We start from the raw sequence: 21,160 nt of genomic DNA, 5'->3' as shown, positions 1-21,160 counted from the left end.
AAAAATGAATTGAGTGTGACTGATTTCCAAAACCTTATTGATAAATAGGCAGTGGCTGAAATTGGCCCATGGACATAGTTTGCTGATCTATTTCAATTCTTTTATTTATGTATAGCATTCAGTCTTTGAGTATTTGCTGGTTTCAGGAAGCACAATATTACTGGAGATGTCCTTGTTCAATAAAGAGTAGTTCATCTCTATAAAGCAGGGAAGCCTGCTTCTCCCTCTTCCACTCCGCCTGCTTGTGTTCCCTCTCTCACTGTCTCTCTCTCTCTGTCAAAAAAAAAACCAAAAAAAAACAGGATCTATTTCCCATATGTTCAACTTAATTCTCAGACATTTAAAAATAGGAATACAAATATTTATCCTGACGTTTTATTCTAAGGAATATTTAAGATGATTGATGTCAATAGCCTAGTATAATGCCCGACCCAAAGGTAAATTTCTTCCCCCTTCTCAGCACTATCCTCTACAGGCACACAGACTTTATCCTGAGGTAGTTCTACTAAACACCAAAAGGATGAACTTAGCCAAGCCACACATTAGAACCATCTAGGGAGCTCTTAAATTATACCCTGGGGATTGTGATTTAATTGTTCTGGGTGAAAACCTATTGTGGGTATTTTTAAAGCTCCATGAATGAATCTAATGTGCAGTCAGCATTGAGAAGCTATGACGGAGTCCGTAGCATTCATTTCAGTCTCTTAGACTTACCATTATAGGACAGAATGAGGCTTAGTTGAGGAAGTACTTACTCTTCATTGGTTTGGGGGGAAGGGTCTGTATTTGGCTGCCATCTTTGTGCTTTCTTTTTTCATTTTGTAATTCAGGGCCAACTTTAAAAGTCAACCATAACTTGTTCTAAAAGCTTTCAGGTTTATTTATCTTTCCTGTTACCTTGTTTTCATTGGGAAGTGTTTCTGTGGAATTTGAGGGTAAGGGTGCACTCAAGATTTTGATTCCTTTATAAACGAATATCCTGTGGTGAACAAAAATGCTCACCACTGCCTTTCTGCCTCAGATGATCTGAAGATTAGTTGAGCACTTAAAACAGTCAATAGTGTTGATCTTATTCCCTCTAGATAAAAAGGACCACCCCAATTGATATGGTAGTCATAAAACTCAGAATTAATAATTTTGTATAGTTTTCCTGCTATCAATGTTGTGGAAAGATAAAAAAATTTTTTCTGAAATGTTTGAAGATTATTTCCAAAATATGTAGAAGATAAAAAATATAAACCAACAAAATGGAGAGCGCTCCTTTTCTTCCTAAAATACTTTTCTTGCAAGTTTTTTTTCAGAATGTCTGGTTAAAGCAAACTGCCTCCTAGTTTAAAGCATGATCAATTTATTGCTTATCTTTCTAAACAACAAACAGGTCCCTAACTCTTAAAGTTGCCAGCATTTCAAAAGGGGGTTATGGATTATGTGTTGTTAGTAGATATATTTTGGAAGTAGTGATATTGCAAGGGAAATTTTGGCTCCCATGTCTTCCCAAGTTTATGATTCAACAATGTTCTAATTATGACATGAGGACATTTATTACGGATGGCACTCTATAGATTATCCTTAAGGATGTTGTTATTTTATAGTAAATGTATGTGCCATAGATTTATATGGTATGAATCCATGCATCAGTATTAATTTTATAATATTTGTATGTAAAATCAAACTATTCTTTTAGGGAAGGCTGCTGTTTAGTAGCATTTAGTGTATAGACGTTTTTACACTTAAACTTTTGCTTTATACATTTTAGAATTATATTTGGTGAGTAAATTAATCAGGCTAATTACTGGCAGCTGCTATACCAAACAGGCACTTAGTAAAGCAAGTTTGTTTCTCCAACACAGTAATTTATAAAGGTCAGGTGGCTCTCCTCTAAGTGGTAATATAAGGATGTATGCTTCTCCACTATTGGGATACCATTATTTTTAAAGTGAGACATTTATGGCTTCTGAGTGAGGGGAAGACAAAATCTGGGTGATCACTTGGGAGGTTCTATGGTCAGTCCTGCAAGTGGCACATGGCACATGTCACTTCTCATTTCCCTGACAAGAGCACTGGCACGTGTCATCAGACTACTGAGTGGAGTGGGAAAATAATATTTTCTTGTGTCTAGTAAGAGGAACTGGGAACGGTGAAAAGCATCAGTCTCTGTCTCAAAGGCAAGGCAAACCCCAACACAAACATCGAGGATTCTTCTCCCTTGAATAAAGACTCTTCTAAGCAGGCATTGCTCAATCAAAATCTTCTGTTCCATTTGCATAAGCTAAAGAATACCCTTGACAATGCTGAAGAAAGAAGGCAGAGAAAGTAGTTTTCTATCCATCAATCTTTTTTCCTGAGATCATTTCCTTCCAGTCTGTTCTCCCCCCATTCCTAATGTCCTGGTTAGAGAAGGGACTCTTTCCTCTGCCACAAACTAGCTTGGCCACGAACTAGCTCTGCTGCAAACTAGCCTGTACCATTAAGCAAATTTCTTTATTCATTAATCTATGCAATCCCACACCAAATGATAGGCTGGAAACCAACAGGCAAAATTCCCTGCCTTTCTGGAGCTTACATTCTATTGAGGGAAGATAAATAACAACATAATTATATAAGGGAAAACAAAAGTATATAAGACGGTGGTAAGAGTCATGGAGAAAAAAACATAGGAAGTCGAGAAATAACGGGGGTGAAGGGGGGGAGGTCTTTTTTAAATAAAGTCTCAGGGAAGGCTTGACCAAGTAGATGACAGTAGAGAAGGCTGGAAGATTAAAAGGAAAAGAGCAATGCTGATATCAAGGAAAGGTCATTCCAGGACATGAGGACAGCAAGTGGAAGCCTGAAGCTTATTTGCTGAAAAGAGAAGCAGTGTGACTGAAGCAGAGAGAGCAACAAAATAGAATATGAAGTTAGACAAGTCAGTGAGGGCCAGTGTTTGTAGGATCTTAAGCTTCTGTAAGGACACTGGCTCTTACTTTGAATGGGAAACCATCGAAGGGGTGTGTGTGTGTGTGTGTGTGTGTAAGGCAAAGGGTAACATTATCTTACTTATGCTTCTATTTTAAAAAAAAACCACTCCAGCTGTTATGTTAAGGTAGACAAATGTGCTTCTGTGTGGAAGCACAGAGACCACATAAGAGGTTGTAGAAGTCACAGAGGGAAGAGACGTTAGAGGTTTTTCTCCATGACTCTTAACCACTGTCCCGAGGTTAGAATTAGTGGAAGCAATGAGAAAGATTGAATTCTGGCTATAGCTTGGCAGAGCCCACAAGATTTGTTCATGAAATTAACACAGGCTGTAAGGCAAGGAAGTCAAAGATTACTCCAAAGTCTTGGTCACTTGTAGAATGCAGTTGCTACTAATTGAGATGATGAACACTACAGAAGAAGCATATCTTGTAGAGGAAGGTCCAGAACTCAGTTTTGACATGTGAAATTTTAGATGCTTCCTAAACATCTAAGGTGAACTCCTCAGTATGGATGTAGTCATGTGAGTCTGGAGCTCACAGAAGGGGAGATCCCAGCTGTAGATATTTGATTTCTTTTTGCCTTTTTTTAACCTGAAAAAGAGGATAATAATGGCACATATTTCATTGGACTGTTATGTGCCTGACAATAAGAAATCCTCAGGAGGCCAGTAAGAGACTCTTTAGTGAATTGATTTAGTAGAAATGAATCAACATGGAAATGAATAATAAATTTAAGTAAACATATTTGATTACATACTTTTATTTTTGCCGCAGTCATTCTTAATCCATCTTTTTCCCAATTTGTTTATTTCAATGTGCATGCCATGTTCTTTCTTCTTAGAATATACAAACTCCAAGTATATTACTTAATTATGTAGTCATATAATTTCAGGTTAAATTAAATAGTAATCAGAATTTTGTCTAGCATAAGCAGATGCCATTTTGGCTATTTTAAAAATGAAGCTGCTTTGATGGGAATAAAAATCAATGACCAGATATGTTATTTTGAAAGCAAGTATAATAATTCCTGCTCCTCCCCACAATTGGCAGTCTTAAATCCAAACACGCAAATGAAATAATTACTTCACATTTATAATAATACATACTAAAGGAAGTCAGTATTGAATAAAAGGAAACACTAAACTCATTGGTGGATTATTCTACAAACAGATATCACAATATTGGATTAGCTCTTCATTTTGGAAGAAATGTTCCAATTGCAACTTTATTCTCCCAGATGGAAATGCTGTTCCCTTCAATAATTAGTAATTCATAATCTAACAAGAGGACATACATAAGAACTAGGAATTCTGCTTCAGCATGGGAACTCCCAAAGCAGATGCAGAGGAGAGTATTATTGTCAATTCAATGGAGGACGGTATCATTTTTCTCATTAAGAGAGAGTATAAAGCTTCTTAACAAAGTCTTTAAATAGAACAACTTAGCCTTCCTTAAGGAAGCTGTCTTTTGTTCACAAGAAATTTGTGCTTTTTCCTTTTAAATTTCACAAGTAGTATTATTAGAAATGAGAGTACAAATACAACGATATTGGAAATAATGGACTAACATTACATGCAACAGCCCCTATTAATAATATAAATATGTAGTGCATGTGATATTTGATTTTATGCACAAATAATGTAATCACTGATATTCTAAGGATGAGCAGAGAAGTTCACAATAGTATGCCAGAAAAATTAGAAGGTAGTATTGTTTAGAATGTTCAGGAGATTTCAAAATCTTCAACAAAATAATTTTAGAACTAGTATAATGGTATAAATCACATAATAGGACTAGTACACTACTTAAAGAAAGATGAAAGAAGAGATTAAGATCACAGTTGAAGACAATCAAAATATAAAGGTGTCATGATCCAAACAGCTAATGAAAGGCAAATGAAAAATTAGCCGCATGTTCGAACTTTTGATTTTTTCATACCTTATATTTAATTTAAAGAGCTTTTTTGCAAAGTTATCTATTCTACTACATCTCAAATTTTTATGATGCCTTGTCTATTCTAGCACCATGAATCATATTCTATCTGTACTCTGAACATTGGTTATTACTTATTAAAATTAAAACACTGGAAAGTTATAATGTATTAGTTGTAACTCATTAGCTAACTCATGAAACGAACAGCCAGAATTGGTTGTCAGGCAGAATGTTAATTGCATTTAATAAATGTTAGCTTAACCCTTTGACTGTTGCTAAATGTACCACATACATGGGTAAAGGCAGTCATATGTTGCATATAATATGGCATATAGTTCTTAATTTCCCAAGGGCAACATTTCCGATGGAGATTGGCAGGACAACCTTTATTCTTCCCGAGGCCTTTTATTAACACAGCTGCTAAAGTGTCTAGTCATTTTGTGTCACGATATGTCTACTTTGAGGAGGTGGGGGTGGACAATGGCGAAAATATGGAGAACACATAAATTGCCTTTTATACCTTGAACGTTAGCCTCAATGTGCAATTGAAAACACTGTCCGCATATAATAGTTGAAATCAGTTGATTTTGTTTCAAAGACACTGTGATCCGGAGATAGCAAAGAGATCAATAATAGGCATTTTAGATAGAAATAACTGACCTTTGCCCCCCGCCTCCTTCCCCCAAATTTGTTTTGCATGAGTGAGACTTTTAAGATGGCACGGGTTTTTTTCTTCATCTTGAATTAAAACCTGTATTTTTTCATTAAGTTTTAGTCCATTCTAAATATTATTCACAATTTTTAGATCTTCCACCACCACCAGATCCCCCTCCAGGTCAGGGTTTAAGGCAGCAAATAGGCCCGAGCCAGCATGCTGGTAACGTGGAAAACTCAACAGAGAGAAAAGGAAGCTCTCTGGAGACACCACCAGCATCCAACTTAGAAGACACAAAGAGCTCATTGGATTGTCCAGCTAGAACGTCCCTAGAGTGGCAGCGACAAACCCAAGAATGGATAAACTCCACAGAACGCCAAGAAGATATACGGAAAGCCCTACACAAACAAAGTGTTGGACCAGGTGTGTTCTGCACAGTCCCAGGAAAGTGTGGACTTTTACCTTTTGTTTTCCTACCAGGTATTTTAGAAATGGCAGTTGTTTAAGAGCATCTGAAAAAAGTTTGCCTTGAGTCACTGAAAAGTTGGGATTCCTCAGCAGAATTTACCAACACACACTTTAAGGCTGATTCCCGTGGGGATTGTTCCTCAAGTTAACCTCTGCATAGGGGTATTTCAGCTCAAGAGACCTCCAAGCTTCACCTGTATTGTTCAGGAGACAATTTGATTTTTTGCCTTTTAATGTTTATATCAAAATACGTTTAAGACCTCTAAATTTCATCTTAATGTCAATTTAATCCCTGCCTTCAATCAGTTTCATTTTGACTGAAGTTACTGTAGTCATTTTGAAAGGAGAACTCTCTTCAGTCAAATCACTGAATTCATTGAAATAACAAAGTTGTTTATAAATGCACACAAATACCTCAGGATAGAAAAGGTTAAAAACTGGGCCTGTACTTTCTCCAACTGATTAAATTTAGTTGATTGTTAACACTTCATTGGGAAATATTCTTGTTTATAAATCAAGCTTCCTGGAACTGTCCCAAAATAAATGTCATCATTTGTGGTTGGATTTTTTTTTTTTTTTTTTTTTTTTTGGAAGTGGTAGTGGCTGTTGGGACCTATTATAGAAATACATTTTCTGGAACATATCTTCTCATATCGGGATTCACTTTCATTGAGTATTAAAACACACACAAACACACACACAACAACATTTGAGAGTTTCTTTACACATTTATTTTTTAATTTGGACTCAATCTTTTGTAGATATGTCCACTACCCATGCATTTTCAAAAATTATATGATGTCACAACTTGGTGCTTAAGGTTTTAGAAAATGTAATATATACAAGAGCCAAAATATGTCAATTTTAATGCCTAGACTTAGTGAAACATTTAGGAAGCTTACATCATTCAGGCTGTGAGAGAAAAAGTATGTGATCCTTGAGACTTCATAAAGACCATCTAAGGAGAGAAAACAGTCATCACAGTAATAATAATGGCCATACCTAAAAGAAAGAAAAAAAACAGAAGAGGTAGAGAGGGAAAAAGAAGAAGAAAGAAGGAAAGAAAGAAAGAAAAAAATGTTTCAAAATATTAGGTACTTAATAATACACATCGTGTTATTTGTAGAGAGTTGATACATAAAATATGTTTTTATTTATTATTATTTATTTATGAAAATGTGTATTTCTCTTTTTCTTTTAAGGAAATACACAATCTTTAAAATAATGTGTTTCTATCCCCAGAAACAACAAAAGTTTAGGAAACTTATTTCAACTAATACATAGTTCTTTATCTAAATTGACTGATAAAATGTTGCTATAAAGTGAAACAAAAACCATGTTTCTTCAATCTTAATTGAAAAATTTAATTGGAGCCACACTGAACGCCAGAAATTATACTCAGAAATGCTTTTGTTAAACAATATGGTTCATTGTATGCAACTCCCTTTTATTAATATATTTAAATTTTGCAAATGGTATATAACGTTGTATTTTTATCCCCAAATTTATTTTTTTTAAGATTTTATTTACTTATTTGAGAGAGAGAGAGAGTGAACAAGGGGGAGGAGCAGAGGGAGAGGGAGAAGCAGACTACCTGCTGAGAGGGGAGCCCAACACAGGGCTCCATCCCAGGACCCAATCCCAGGACCCCGGGATCGTGACCTGAGCTAAAGGCAGACACTTAACCGACTGAGCCATCCAGGGCCCCTATCCCCAAATTTCTTTTAATTTAATCCTGTTTCAGATCCTATTATCAGAAATGTTATCTGCACATGGAAATTTTTTTTAATATCCGGGCTTATTAAACCTCTTATTTTTAATTTTACTAAAGAGTGAAATGGGGACACCTGGGTGGCTCAGTCGTTGAGCGTCTGCCTTCAGTTCAGGTCATGATCCCAGGGTCCTGGGATCCAGGCCTGCATCTGGCTCCCTGCTCCGCGGGAAGCCTGCTTCTCCCTCTCCTACTCCCCGCCTGCTTGTGTTCCTTCTCTCGCTGTGTCTCTCTTTGTCAAATAAATAAATAAAAAGTCTTTATTAAAAAAAAGAGTAAAAAGGTAAAATAGCCCATCGTGAACTTAATATTAAAAGTTTGTTTTGCCTCCATGTTGCTCTTCAGCTTAGCACTTTGTGTTTCTTTTTCAGAGGAGACATTGGTGCCCTACAGCAAGCCCAGTTTCCCATCTCCAGGAGGTCACAGCTCATCAGGAACAGCTTCTTCTAAAGGATCCACTGGACCAAGGAAAGCCGAGGCATTGAGGGGAAGTCACCAGCGCAATGCCAGTGACCTTCTTGACATAGGATATATGGGCTCAAATAGTCAAGGACAGTTTACAGGTGAATTATGTAAGTGCTTTAGGACACTTAAAGGCTCTGGTGATTGAGAACAAAGAGTGGGTTAGTAATGTAGGGGAGGAAAAAGTTTCCTTGACCCTCTTAGGGTCCTAGGCTGGGTCTGAAAGTTAAACTGATTAAGACAGATTAACAGGAGAAAAGCCTACAAATTTTATTGAATTTTTACATGTCCATGGGTGACTTCAGAAGAGCATGAAGACCCAAAGAAGTGACCAGAGTAGAAAGCTTTTATATCTTTTAGACAAAGAAACCATAAGCTTGTGAAGATTTTATGAGACCGAGGGGTTTGGGTAGGGGAGTAGTCAATGGTAAAGAAGTAACTAAGAAGAGAAGGGTTAGTTTAACAAGGTTTGTTTGCACAGATTTCTTGGTCCCATAACTCTCTGTCCCTGGGAATAAGAATGTCTTCCTTCCTCTGGTAGAGGGAGGGTAACTTTCACGTGGAAGTTTTATGACCCATTTCTGAAAAGAAGAGCCAGTGGGGAGGAGGGAGGTCAGAGTGACTTTCCTGCCTCCGTTGGTTTCTCAGACTTCTTCAGCTTTCGATATTCAGTATGCCAAGGTGTCATATTTTGGGGTAGCATGTCCTGAACCTCATCAATAATATTGGGACAATAAACAACTTTCAGAATAGTAGAAATCCTGCTTTGCTATGAGAAAAAAATTGATTATGATTTTGAGCAGGTTCAGTCATAATGTAGACCACTGCTATTTACACTCATCTATTAAATGAATATTTCCCCTATTTCAAGTCTGATTTACACTATACAAAAATTGCCTATATTTAGGCAATTAATCTTAATATTTATAAGTTAATTAAACATAGTCCACTTTGTAGTTTTCTTTGCCTTTTAAAGAACCTCAGGAATTCCTCATTCCCTAAGTTGCTCTACATTTATTTATTTATTTTTTAAATTTAGGCAGTTGACCTTTAAAGTTGATCTTTGATTATAATAACATATTTTATAAATAAATTTCTTTTTGAATAAAGAGCCAGCATTGATAGTATAACTAATCTATAAAAATAAAATACCAGGCAACAGAGAAAGATAGCATGTCACAGTATGTCACAGGAAGAAGCACTGAATTCTTTGTGTTAATTTTTTTCATGAAATTTACCAATTCTGCTATCCAATATCAGAATTATACTTGTCGAATATTTTCAGCTGCTTGTTTGGATTCATGTTAAAAGCACTGCTGAAGGAGCAGCCCTGGGTTCTAGTCTTCTCAACCCAGAGCAAGCAAACTACCTTCCCAATCTCTGTACCTCCTGACCCAAAACATGGCATTACTATTACTATTACGCTGACATCACAGACTGGGGGATTCCACGAAATAATGAAAAGTAAAAGTACTTTCAAACTGTAAAGTTCTTTATTGACTAGACTTATCATTCTTGTTGTCTATTACTGATCTGATTATTAAGATATGTTTATAATTTTTAATTTGATTTGTGACTACTTGGGTTTTGCTTTGACTTTTATTGTAGAGTAACTATAAACTCACAGGAGATGTGCAGAGATAACAGGAGACATGCAGAGATAGCTCTATGTGGATTTTAAATCCCCAGATTTTGCAATGTTTCTTTCTTCCCCTCCCATCACTATATTTCCCAACTTTACACACTCACAAAATGTGTCTGATGATGTTCTATTCATATATTACCTATTCACCTTGCTTTTTGTTGTGCTGGTCAGGATGAAAGACTACTTAATTTCAATGCAAACTTATTTCTGATTTTTTCATCTCTTTGTAGAGTAACTGAGAGGAGACATGCAAAGCTGCTCTGAAGGACCACCAGGTCTGAACTCATGGAAGTGATGACACGAAACAGTGCAATGAACAATTTCTTTATTTATGTACAATTAAAAGAACTGTAAATGCAATGTAAAGACACACAGCCACACATATCCCACAGATATTTTACTTGTGTTCTTCTCTTAAGTACACCACCCACCTTAACTCTTTCTTGTCAGGAGTATATAAAAAAGACAGAAAAGAAAACCCGCCCTCCAGGAAGAAAAGGATTTTCCTCTGTATATAATTTCTTTTGTGCATTGCTATGCAAGCTCACTCTTTTTAGATCTGTTCATACTATTGTCTGTTTTCATTGGTCTGTTGTACTATATGTGAATTAATAGGCTGTGGTGCCATATATTAACTTTTAATTGTGTAACTTTTATGTTTAAATTTTGCACTGCAATTTTTTTTGGTGATAAGCACAAATCTCTACTCCTCGTGACATGAAGAACAAGACTGAATGTGAAGGGAGTTTCCGTACTGTAAGCTAGGCTGGATGTGCTGGTTGGAACCAATCACTTTAGATGGTTTGCAGTTGGGGTGTAGGAATAGGAAGATGCAAAGGAACAGTGGTGTTGGCAAAGTCTTCTTTGAATATCAGGGACTGAGTCAATAAAAAGAAAAGCAGAAAGGTGTCTTTTGCTATTGACAAAAAGCAGGGGTCAAAGAAAGAAATTTAAGTCTTAAGGCTAAATAGGCATTACAATATACAGGTAGCAAAGATGTACTAAGCTTGCTAAAAAAAAAAGAAAAGGAAAGAAATTAAGGCTATATGTAGAATTAACTGAACCTGTCATTGTAATTGACCCATCTGAGAATTATAACAAGCAAAAGGAAATTAAGGTGTTTCACAAGAGCTGTGTTTATATTACAGTTTTTATAAAAGCATTTTCTGAATTACCATAATTAATCTCTCCAACTCATTAAGTCAGAATATAATATGACGTTCCCCAAGGAAACAAACAAAATGAACTCTAGAATATCTAGCAAATAGTTAAAGAGGCAATTTATTATTAGGACATACTCGGGCTGCTTCCAAATGCAAAAACTCTATTGCAATATCTCGTTTCATCTTTCTAATACATGTACAGTACACACGAGAGGATAGAGCTGCATCACTTAAATTTATGACTTTGAAAAAATAATGCAGTCTGTAGACAACTTTGTGTTTTATTTGGTTAAGAAGTGAAGTTTATGCCACAAATGTATAGCCAAATTGTAAGTGCTTACAAAGCAGTGCTCAGAGTATGTTCAGTTCACAGTAAGTAGATTTATTGGAATAAACATTTTATGGTACATTCTCAGAAATTGGCTACCAACTAAAATATGTTTGACCCATTTTGAATGAGTAAGTTGAAAAGAAAAATTTAAAAGGAGAAAAATGCATGTTTATACACTTTTTAAATAAAACCAAACCTCATTAAGTGGACATTAATAACAGTGTCCTGCCTCATTTGTTTCCACGACTTTGAGAACAAGAAATTCCTGAACATCAGTCATGTATGGTCAAAATGAATCCGACTTTGAAATATATGTCAGCCACTGTACGCGTAGAGTCGATCAGTCAGGTAGAAGAGACCTTCCCTGAAATTCCCACTTGTGACATTTTTTCTATGTGCTGCCTCCACAACTGTAAATTCTATTTCTAGTTATACTTTCTCATGTTTTTCCTATGATGTGTTCAGTAGTTGGTATTTTGAAAAATGTTCGATGTAATGATTAGAATCAATTCTAAAATATGGGACCTGCTTGAATGACAATTCATACTCCCATGCATGATTGCCTCGGTCACCAATTCCGTATCATATTGTTATAGCAAAGGGATAACATAATTCATTTTTTCTATACTTTTTGTTCCCTAAGACTGCATCAACACAGGCAAGAGTGGAGGAACGTAACGTTCTTTATGGGCCCCAACATCTTCTTGGTGCCCTGTAGCTCATTTCTTCACCGAAGAGAAAAAAACATTCTGAGACACACTTATTAAATGCTTTATCAACTTTCTGCCACCAGTGCCTGAATTTTAATGCAGTTTGCTTTCTCTGGGTCAGATTGTCTAGGAAAGATGAGAAGTTCCTGCGAAGAATGACTACATACTATTCGCAACTGTAGGACGTGAGGAATTTAATTTTTATTTATGCGGTTCTCTACTTCACCTCTTTCTATTTAAAAACAAACAAAGTTTTGTTCATTTGTGTTCCCTCTTTATGCTTCTCTGTAACCCACTTTAGAGTAAAGCTTTAATTCATTACATTTATTACACGTAGATGTTGATCCCTAATGTGACAAATAAACCAAGACTTCAGTGTAGAGTATGGGTATGAAAGTGACTTCTGGATTAACGCAGGACATAGCAGCATCATACCTTCCTGATTATTTTCAGTGTATAAAACGTAACCATTTTGGTTAGGTTTTGGCAGTACAGACCCTATGGTTACTTGGAATGTTCTTTTAGAACATTCCCTTAACATTCCCTGTTAAGTCTAGTTTTATATGTAAATTGGTTAGTAAAATCCTGCTCCCAAGATATCATCCTCACACAGATACAGAGCAAGACAAAATGCTGTGGCTACCCAAATGAATTCAGGAATCTTACCCAAAAATCAAAAGCTTTTGTCAACTTACTATATGTAAAAAGCTTCTAATCAGTATATCAGAATGTCATTAGAAGAATGCAAACATGTATAAGACCTTCCGGAATTTTTTTCATTTTGTAGCCCATTGAATGAGTGTGATTAGAAATTCACTGAGCTCACTCTTCTTCAGGTCTACACAAGGCCTGCATAACTTGTCAGAAGGAAATCTGGTTGGGAGAGAATGCAAACTCACCTCGCACTCACAGGCCATGCTGCTGTGCAGTCAAGCCCCAAACAACACAGCTCCATTCTCAACATGCCACGTCTCCACTGGGGAAAAGCCAGTCAGCGCCCCAACTCAGGTATGCCTCCAAGCGTGCAGGCAGAGTCGGCCCATCCCTTTCCAGATCTTTTCCATGCCATATTTAAAGTGGGACAGTACAGGGGCTTGAAAACAATGGATTCCTTCACAGGATTTGAATCCAGTTCAGGGGAGCATATAGGAAAATCAAGACGAACACCTAAGGTGTCCTATAACCAAAGGGAAGTAAAAACATTGCGAGTATGCTTGTTCTAAGTAACAAAACAGATAAAATGGTGTTCTATGTCATAGTTGAATGCTCTGGGTATTTAAAAATATCTTCAATAGGATTCAAGTTGAAAGTTTGAGCTCTGATAGAACACCTCCAAATTTCTATTCAACAAATTTATGGACCTGTCCATCGACAACATAATGATACAAATACCAATGAGCTCTAAACTGTGGTTTATCTTCGCCACTGGAAAGTGATTGTGTGTCAGTATTAAAGATATGAAGAACCATGACATTCACTAATTTGTACATCTGCTTCTGTACATTGTGTTTATAAAGTTACATGACGAGAATTGGTGTAAAGCAATGTTTTCCCACATCATCTTAGAGGTGAAGTTACTTTTATTTTGCTTCTCTATCATGTGTACTTCAGATGAAACCCCATACCTTTTTTCAGTGAAGTTCCATTTATCTCATCATTTTCTTATCTCATCATTTTCAAAAGCATTTATTGTGACTTTAAAATGTTGCAAGATAAGGGATTTTGTGGCCGTGGGTAGACTTTTTATACTTTGTTTTATAGATGGACTTTTTTTTAACTAGTCTGTTTAAGTCACCAAACAGCGTCCAAAATCTTAATGTGTTTCATTTGATGTTGTTAGCTCAGAAAAGAAATTGGCATAAAATTGGTTAATAGTATTGTCAAAGAATTGTGTATTGTGTACTCACTGGGAAAAAATAAAATATATTCACATTTCAAATTTGTAAAAAAGCCATTTATGTAAAACAGACTTGCCTGTAGAAAAATCAAACACAGACCATTCTGTCACTTCTGCACCTCGACATTAATATTTTGTGACCAAATGCATAATCTGATTTTCTCCTTTGGTAATGGGGTGGGTGGTGGTAACTAGAAAGTGACGTTGACTTATATTAGTGACTCTGTTGATGACACTGATGAATATAAAAAGCATTTGAAATTAGAGATTCCACCCTCTAAGCCCTACTCTCCAGATCTGATCTTCCCCACCCCATAAAGACCTTCAGGTAGAGAGAATACAAACTTCTCATCTACAAAATTACCTTCAAAAATCATTCTTTAAATATAAATAAATATGAGAATGGGAAAAAGTGGGTATTTCTTAATTGATAAGAATTATAAAATTAATTGATAAAAATGATAACCTTTTTCTAAGAGGATGGATGTTGAAAAGTTATATTAGGGACTGGGTAGAAAAGAGAAATTCCCTACTTTATTGTACTTCATGAATATTTCATTCTTTTTCACTAAGTACAATTACAGGATCAAATTATTTCTAAAAATAAAAAAAGCTCCTGTATTCTTTACGATAATATAGTATAGTAAAAATGAAATAAAACTACTGAACTCTAAAACAATTTATTCAAAAATATTTTTAAAGCACATGGTAAGTGGATAATACACTTCAGAGTTTCATTTAATTTAGATTAACAATAGGGAAATAAAACAGTATTAGAGGAATTAGAAATAATGTTGCATTAATATAATACAATGGCATAATACGTGTGATTAAAGACAAATATATCAGTTACCAATATGAGATATAGTAGAGGAACTATGAAACACTCATTGCTTTATCGAATCTGGGTGCAATATGGAAACACCTACAAATGGCAAAAGGGCAAAATTACCAGAAAGATTTATTAAAATAATACACTGTTCTCTCTTGATTATTACATATTAGCTAAATAAAAGATATACCAGTGGTTCAGGAAAGCATTTTAACAAGAAATATTTAATGTCCTCAATTCGTGAAATTGTCTTTTTTATCTTCCAAAGAGAAGATCGGCCAAGGTCATGTGAAATTTCACTTCATAACAGAGATGTGAAATAAAACTGCACTAACTGAAAAGCCAGTTGCAAGAATTCACAAGAAAAGACGCGTAGAAAGGCCTAGTAAGGCGGGAAGCTTAACATGCTGTCTCCAAAAGGTTTCAAGGGCTCTTTCATCTCCATGAATTTAGTGCAGTCTTGGTTTCAACTCTCAGCCTCAGGAGGAGTTTTCTCCACAGCCAGAGAAGGAATTCAGTCTTCGAGAGGGTTACAAAGCCGTCAAGAATCCAAAAGACGATGCAAGACAATTGTAAGGCTGTGTGTGACCTGCGTTTGTATCTTTCCGCCCACATGCTTTCTCCAGGAAGCAGTCAAGCTACTAGAAATACACATAATCAGTTACCTTGGCAATTAATCAGGGAAAGGCACTTGTGGTTTGTGATTCAAATACAGTACCTGGGGTGCAGGTCAATGTCCATGATAGGGAATTTGCAGGCCACTGTAACTGCCCTCAGATCATGACACCATAGCACCCTTTGTCTATAAAATGCTTTTGACGGATACAGCTTTTAGGGAGTAGACAACTTTTTTGGACAATTTTTACACAATGTTTCTCTAGACAACATTTATGAATAGTTTGTTTCTGACAAATGGCTTTTTGTTTGCTTGTTTTGGTTATTTATTCATTCGTTTTGCAAGCTAGTACTGAGACACTGTGCTAAGAATCATACAGAATGGTGAAAACAGAATTAGCTTTTGTCTTCAGAAATAGATGAGTATCTTCTGTGAAGTAGGGCCCCGATCTCTGGAAAAGTATCTTTTATGATGAATGTTTTTGAGCTAAGCGGAAAGAGGCAATGAGCAAGGCTTCCAAATATATTTGCAAGCAATAAAATCTGCATTAGTTTCATTCATATCCCCTCACACTGTCCCATTATCCATATTCTAGTCTTTCTCAAAATAGTCTATGGAATTTTAATAGGTATTTTAAAAAACAAAGACGCAAACAACGGGTGAACGTGTAAAGAGATTTCTTTACTACTTGACTTCTTTTCAAGTTTGCTCAAATTTTATATGACATAAAACACTTTGTCCTGAGGCATGTCATGGAACTAGTACTTTGTGACACCCACTTTGAGAAATACTCTCCTAGAAACTTTATTCTGTCCCTAGGCACTACATTAATGGCCCCCAAAAACCCGTGCTGTGGTTTTGTCTTTTTCTTGTTCCAGTTTTTTAAAGTCAATATAAACTCATGAGAAAGAAACGTGAGAATCTCAGGTATTTTGCGGAGATAACAGAAATGCTGTTCAGTGAGAAATTGCATGTATCCTTCCCACTTACGACAGAGTTTAAGCACTTAATTGAGATCAGTGCTCAGCGCTTGAGCAACAGGGATGATTGCATTATGTTCTTTAGATTTTGCACAATCATTAGACTAAACTAAAGCAGGAAAATACACTCACTGTCTTCCCCCTCCCAACTCCCAACTCACAAAAGTATAATTTATTCACTCTTGAGACTCCTCTATGATTATTGCAAAGTTCTACTTCAGAGTCCAGAGTGCTAACCATTACACCATGGAACCCTACTTGCAAAGTTCTACTTCAAATAGAAGTTTGCTAAAAATGATAAAAAATAACAAAACAAATAAAAAAACTTTGTGGCTCACACAAAAGTTAGGGGGAGGGGACTTAATGATTTCTCAGTAAGATAATATGGAACTGAGTCCCAGTGGAAGGCAAAATGTGGCGAATTAGTCATGAAAATCTGTGTACTCAGAAATAGATAAATACAAACGTACAGAAAAGAAATTGAGGATTACTGTTATATGAACTTTCACTGGCATTAAGTATAAGAAACTATGATATAAGAGAAATTACAATGAAATGGGGGCAGTTGGGATTTAAATTTACTTAATTAATTTTGAGATGGAAGATGAATGCAATCAATAGATTAAAATGCCCCAGCATAGGTGTTTTGAGAGTAATTGCCGATGGGTAATGGTTATTCTAATAAAAAAGATGGAACAGACAAATGGAAGCAGCCTTAAAAAAAACAAGACATAAATGGAGAATAGCATTCAGCTTAAAGAGAACGATTAAAACATTTCAATAAATGTGCAAGCATTTCTTGTGCAAGTAATTATCTGTCAAGGATTAAGCCTTGTTTTCATTAATGTTGATGATATTTTTTCCTAGCGTTTTCCTGGCATTTAAGGTATTCTATAGCTATAACTAAAATGCATAACACAAACACCCATGTACATATGACAACAAATTTAAAGAAATATGTGTGCTAAATATTTAATACCATGTAATTCTTACTAACATCATTTGAATAGTTATTATTTAAAAGGTTAAAATTTATAATGATGTTAAGAACTGTTTTCATCAATGAATCTCAAGTGGAAAGATATTTTGAATCTGTTCTAGTAATAAGCCAAATAAAAAGAATTATATACTTGAAATGTATTATATAGCCAATACATGTAGTAGGAAACTCATACATGCATGCACATAAACACATATACCTACACACCCACATGCATACATATATATATACGCACATACACATATACATATATAAATAATTTCAGTTCAGTAGAATCTAAGGTATGATGAGTAGATTTATAGACTATGGAAAAGAGGCACTAACAAAGATTATTGGGGTCAAGACAGGCATTCCAGACAGAATAATGCTTCCGATACTCTCTATTTCTCTAGACAAATTATATATGTATGTATCTGTATGTATACATAAAATAAGGTGCATTTATGTTTCCATGTATGCACTTATATTTGCATATATGTATACATGTGCTCATGTATATATATTTATATGTATACATACACTCATATACACATACGTATTATATTCATCACATATATAAAACTTTCTTATCTTTGTATGTCTGAAGGAATGGATATTTTGTCATTTGAATGACCACATGTTTTAAATGAGTAAACGAATGTTGTATACATAGTATTTTGCTTGGCACAGTACAGTGGGGCCTGGCAATAACAAATCATACAATCTCATTATGAACTAGTTGGAGGCAATATAAGGCATAGAGTGAACATTATATTAGAAGTAGAAAGTGAAGCAAGTCATACATGATTGTGAGTGTTGCAGAAATCCATTTCAGGAGTTGACAGGTAGGAGGGAGCACGGAGGTTTGGTGTGGGCAGGCGAGATTTCAACATTAAAGGGATTGAGTTGAGGGAAGGATTGATCGAAGATAGCCTGGAGGAGGGGAAGCTGACGGGACTCAGGCTCTAGCCCACAGGAAACTGTAGTCTGATGAAAGAACCAGTGAACTGAGCAAACATCTCCAATTTGGTGGAATCCAAAATATGATAAATGCATGCAGAGTGTTACCTTGGCGTTATGGAAGGCGGGTACCTACTTCAGACTCTAGGAGTTAAGATAGGAATCCCAGACCAAATAATACCTCAGTCTCTATTCCTCCTAGCCAAAGAAGATAAATGCGAGGGCTTCACTTTCCCTATGCAAAAGCTACAGCATCGTAAATATAATATAGTAAATGGTAAGCAGAATAGTCAGTGGTATGGAATGTTTGGAAAACAACAACAGAAAAAAGATACAGTGGAGAAAGAGTGAATGGAATGAAAAGAGGTAGAGTAAGAATGCCTAGACTGAGAGAAGACCTAAAGGAACACAAAGAGTCTCCTATGCCCCCTTCACAAGCTTCCTTTTCCGTCCTGGAGAGGTAAGGACATGTCATCCTCAACGGGGATTTATGCTTTTGTAAATGGGAAAATTCAATTCTATCTCCAAATTTTATGTATCCAGCCTTGCCCTGCATGTGGTAAGTTTCCCAATAAAGAATGCCATATAAGCCAAAATCTACAAGCTAAATAAATATCGTAATTATAGTACACTGTGAAATATTCCCGCTTAGAAAGTGTATAGTTTCATGTAAACAACAACAGGAAATACCAGACACAAGCAGAATGAGAGCAATTATGATTAATACAATACAACCCCAAGTAGGGCAGAGCGACTTTCTACACATGTGCAATTGAATGCAGTAGAGCCAAACCAGACCCCAGGGCTCAAATAGGAACTTCATTAGGGAAAATTAAAAACAATACACAATGCTGATAAATCTTGCAACAATAATCTGCCTGAGGACCAACTACAAAAGGAGCACCAACAAATAAAACTATATCCTGCAAGGAATACATGAATGAAAACAAGGATAATAATGTGCAATAAAACTTAGTAGGGAAAATGAGTTTGAAAGCAAATCTTGGTCTTCCTGTCTTTCCTCCCTCCCATTCTGCCTTCCCCCAGGATCCTAATGAGTTGTTGATTATCTCTTTTTAAAAGACCAACTACAGAAAAGCTTAGAAACATGAAAAATAATTAGAGCATAAGACTAAGTATGGATAATTATGAAATGGCAAAATATAATTAATCATCCATTCCCTGCAAATGTCTCTTCTAAAATGACTCCATAGTTTTAAAATGCACAAGAACTTTACTTTTGTAATACCCACACACACTCATAAACATACACATAGAAACAGCACACAAACTATGTGCTGACAAAATTAACTTACTATAAGACTTAGGGGCAACTTTCAACCTACTCTTGAACGTGAGTTTGCTACATTAGCTCCCCAGGCATAAACTATACCTGCTCTACACTTTGATATCATTCCTTAGTTATAGCTCGTCATCAGGGATTTCAAGTTTTCCATGTCTGAATTTAGTGCTATTAGAGATGATTTCCACCTCCCTTGAAGACATGTATATTTATTTTCCTAACCATTTGAGACTTGAGAGAGGGTTTCTAAATAAAGATTGTGAAATATTTAAAAATGTACGACACTAAAACACCATGTCTTATACTCCTTTTGCAACTGCCAGTTTCTGACACAACAGTGAATTGAAGGGCTGCCTAAATATTGAATTGATTTGAATATCCTGGCACCCACTGAATTATTTTACCACATTAAGTTGAATGGCATTGTGACTTTCCTTGTAAAAGCATTCATTCCATTTGACTAAATACCCCAAGAGCTTAAAGTCTAAACATTTTGCAAAATAAGCTAATTAGTAGTGGAAACAGGATAGAAGGCAACAAAAATGTGTTTGGAAGCTAACAGGGTTGTTGAGCAGTAAGTTTGGACTTAAACCCACCTAAGAGGAGCAAAACATCTTATCGCATCATTTTACCACTTTATGTCAAAGTAAACAGCATGAAACTCCTCTGAAGAGACAGATTTATTCTGCTAAAATCTCAAGCAAGCAAAAATTTAGCAGGAGATTTTTTGTATACATGGTGAGTAAGCCAGTAGCACTATCTTCAGCTGCAGCTTTGCAAAAGCAGGAGGACTGTTTTTCAAAGAGATCATTTTTTTTTTTTAATATAAACCCTTTATAAAAGCTGAGGATTGAAGTCACAGTAAATATTACCTTATTCGAGGCAATTTTATTGGTGGTGTTAAACTGTAGGCAGTAGACCAGTATTTTTTTACCTGGAGAGGTCAATCCACTTAAGCAACATATACTTAGGGAGCAAACAGAGTCAGTATTTTCCTGTGAGAAGATCCTTGCATCATCTGAAGCATTTAGCAAATGCCTGAGTATTGCATTATATGGAAGAAATTGTCCTTGAACTAAAAATGATTCCTGCATGTGCTCTCACAAGGAACTTCTCACTGAAGGAACTCAGCTGTGTTATGGAAAATGCACTACCTTCCTTGAGCCCACCAGAAGTCACTCAATGTACTCTTAAGAAACAAGACACTCATCAATTAAATGAGTGAAACTATGTTTCTCCATACAGGTGTTGATGAATGGGTGGGTTTCCTCAGTACAATGAGTGCTCAGTGGCAACTATCAGGGAAAACTAGGCAACAGGTTTCAGCCTTCTTAACATTTCAATTCTGGTTTCCTTGTTTACTATAATAAAAGTATGTATTTTGGGGGCGCCTGTGTGGCTCAGTCATTAAGTGTCTGCCTTCGGCTCACGTCATGGTCCCAGGGTCCTGGTATCAAGCCCCGCATCAGGCTCCCTGCTCAGTGGGGAGCCTGCTTCTC

General features: G+C 35.9%; 1 protein-coding gene across 16 annotated transcripts in view; it reads left to right on the top strand.

The window, feature by feature from the left end:
• Positions 1-14,014, top strand: part of ROBO2 (roundabout guidance receptor 2) — a 1,647,790-nt gene extending 1,633,776 nt beyond the window's left edge. For 11 of the 16 annotated variants that reach the window (XM_027585566.2, XM_035727383.1, XM_035727393.1 and 8 more), the window contains 2 exons: positions 8,155-8,355; positions 10,121-14,014. In XM_027585566.2, coding sequence (XP_027441367.1) covers positions 8,155-8,355; positions 10,121-10,122 — 203 coding nt within the window. In that variant the 3' untranslated portion in view covers positions 10,123-14,014. Of the gene's footprint in view, positions 1-5,694; positions 5,968-8,154; positions 8,356-10,120 lie in introns of all 16 variants that reach the window. The other 5 variants (XM_027585562.2, XM_035727374.1, XM_035727373.1 and 2 more) reach the window with 1 other exon arrangement.
• The last annotated feature ends 7,146 nt before the right edge of the window (positions 14,015-21,160 follow it).

The sequence above is a fragment of the Zalophus californianus genome, chromosome 1 (genome assembly GCF_009762305.2).
Source record: "Zalophus californianus isolate mZalCal1 chromosome 1, mZalCal1.pri.v2, whole genome shotgun sequence".
Classification (NCBI taxonomy): Eukaryota; Metazoa; Chordata; class Mammalia; order Carnivora; family Otariidae; genus Zalophus; species Zalophus californianus.
The sequence above is the reverse complement of the archived record's forward strand: the minus strand, read 5'-3'. Positions and strand labels throughout refer to the sequence as shown.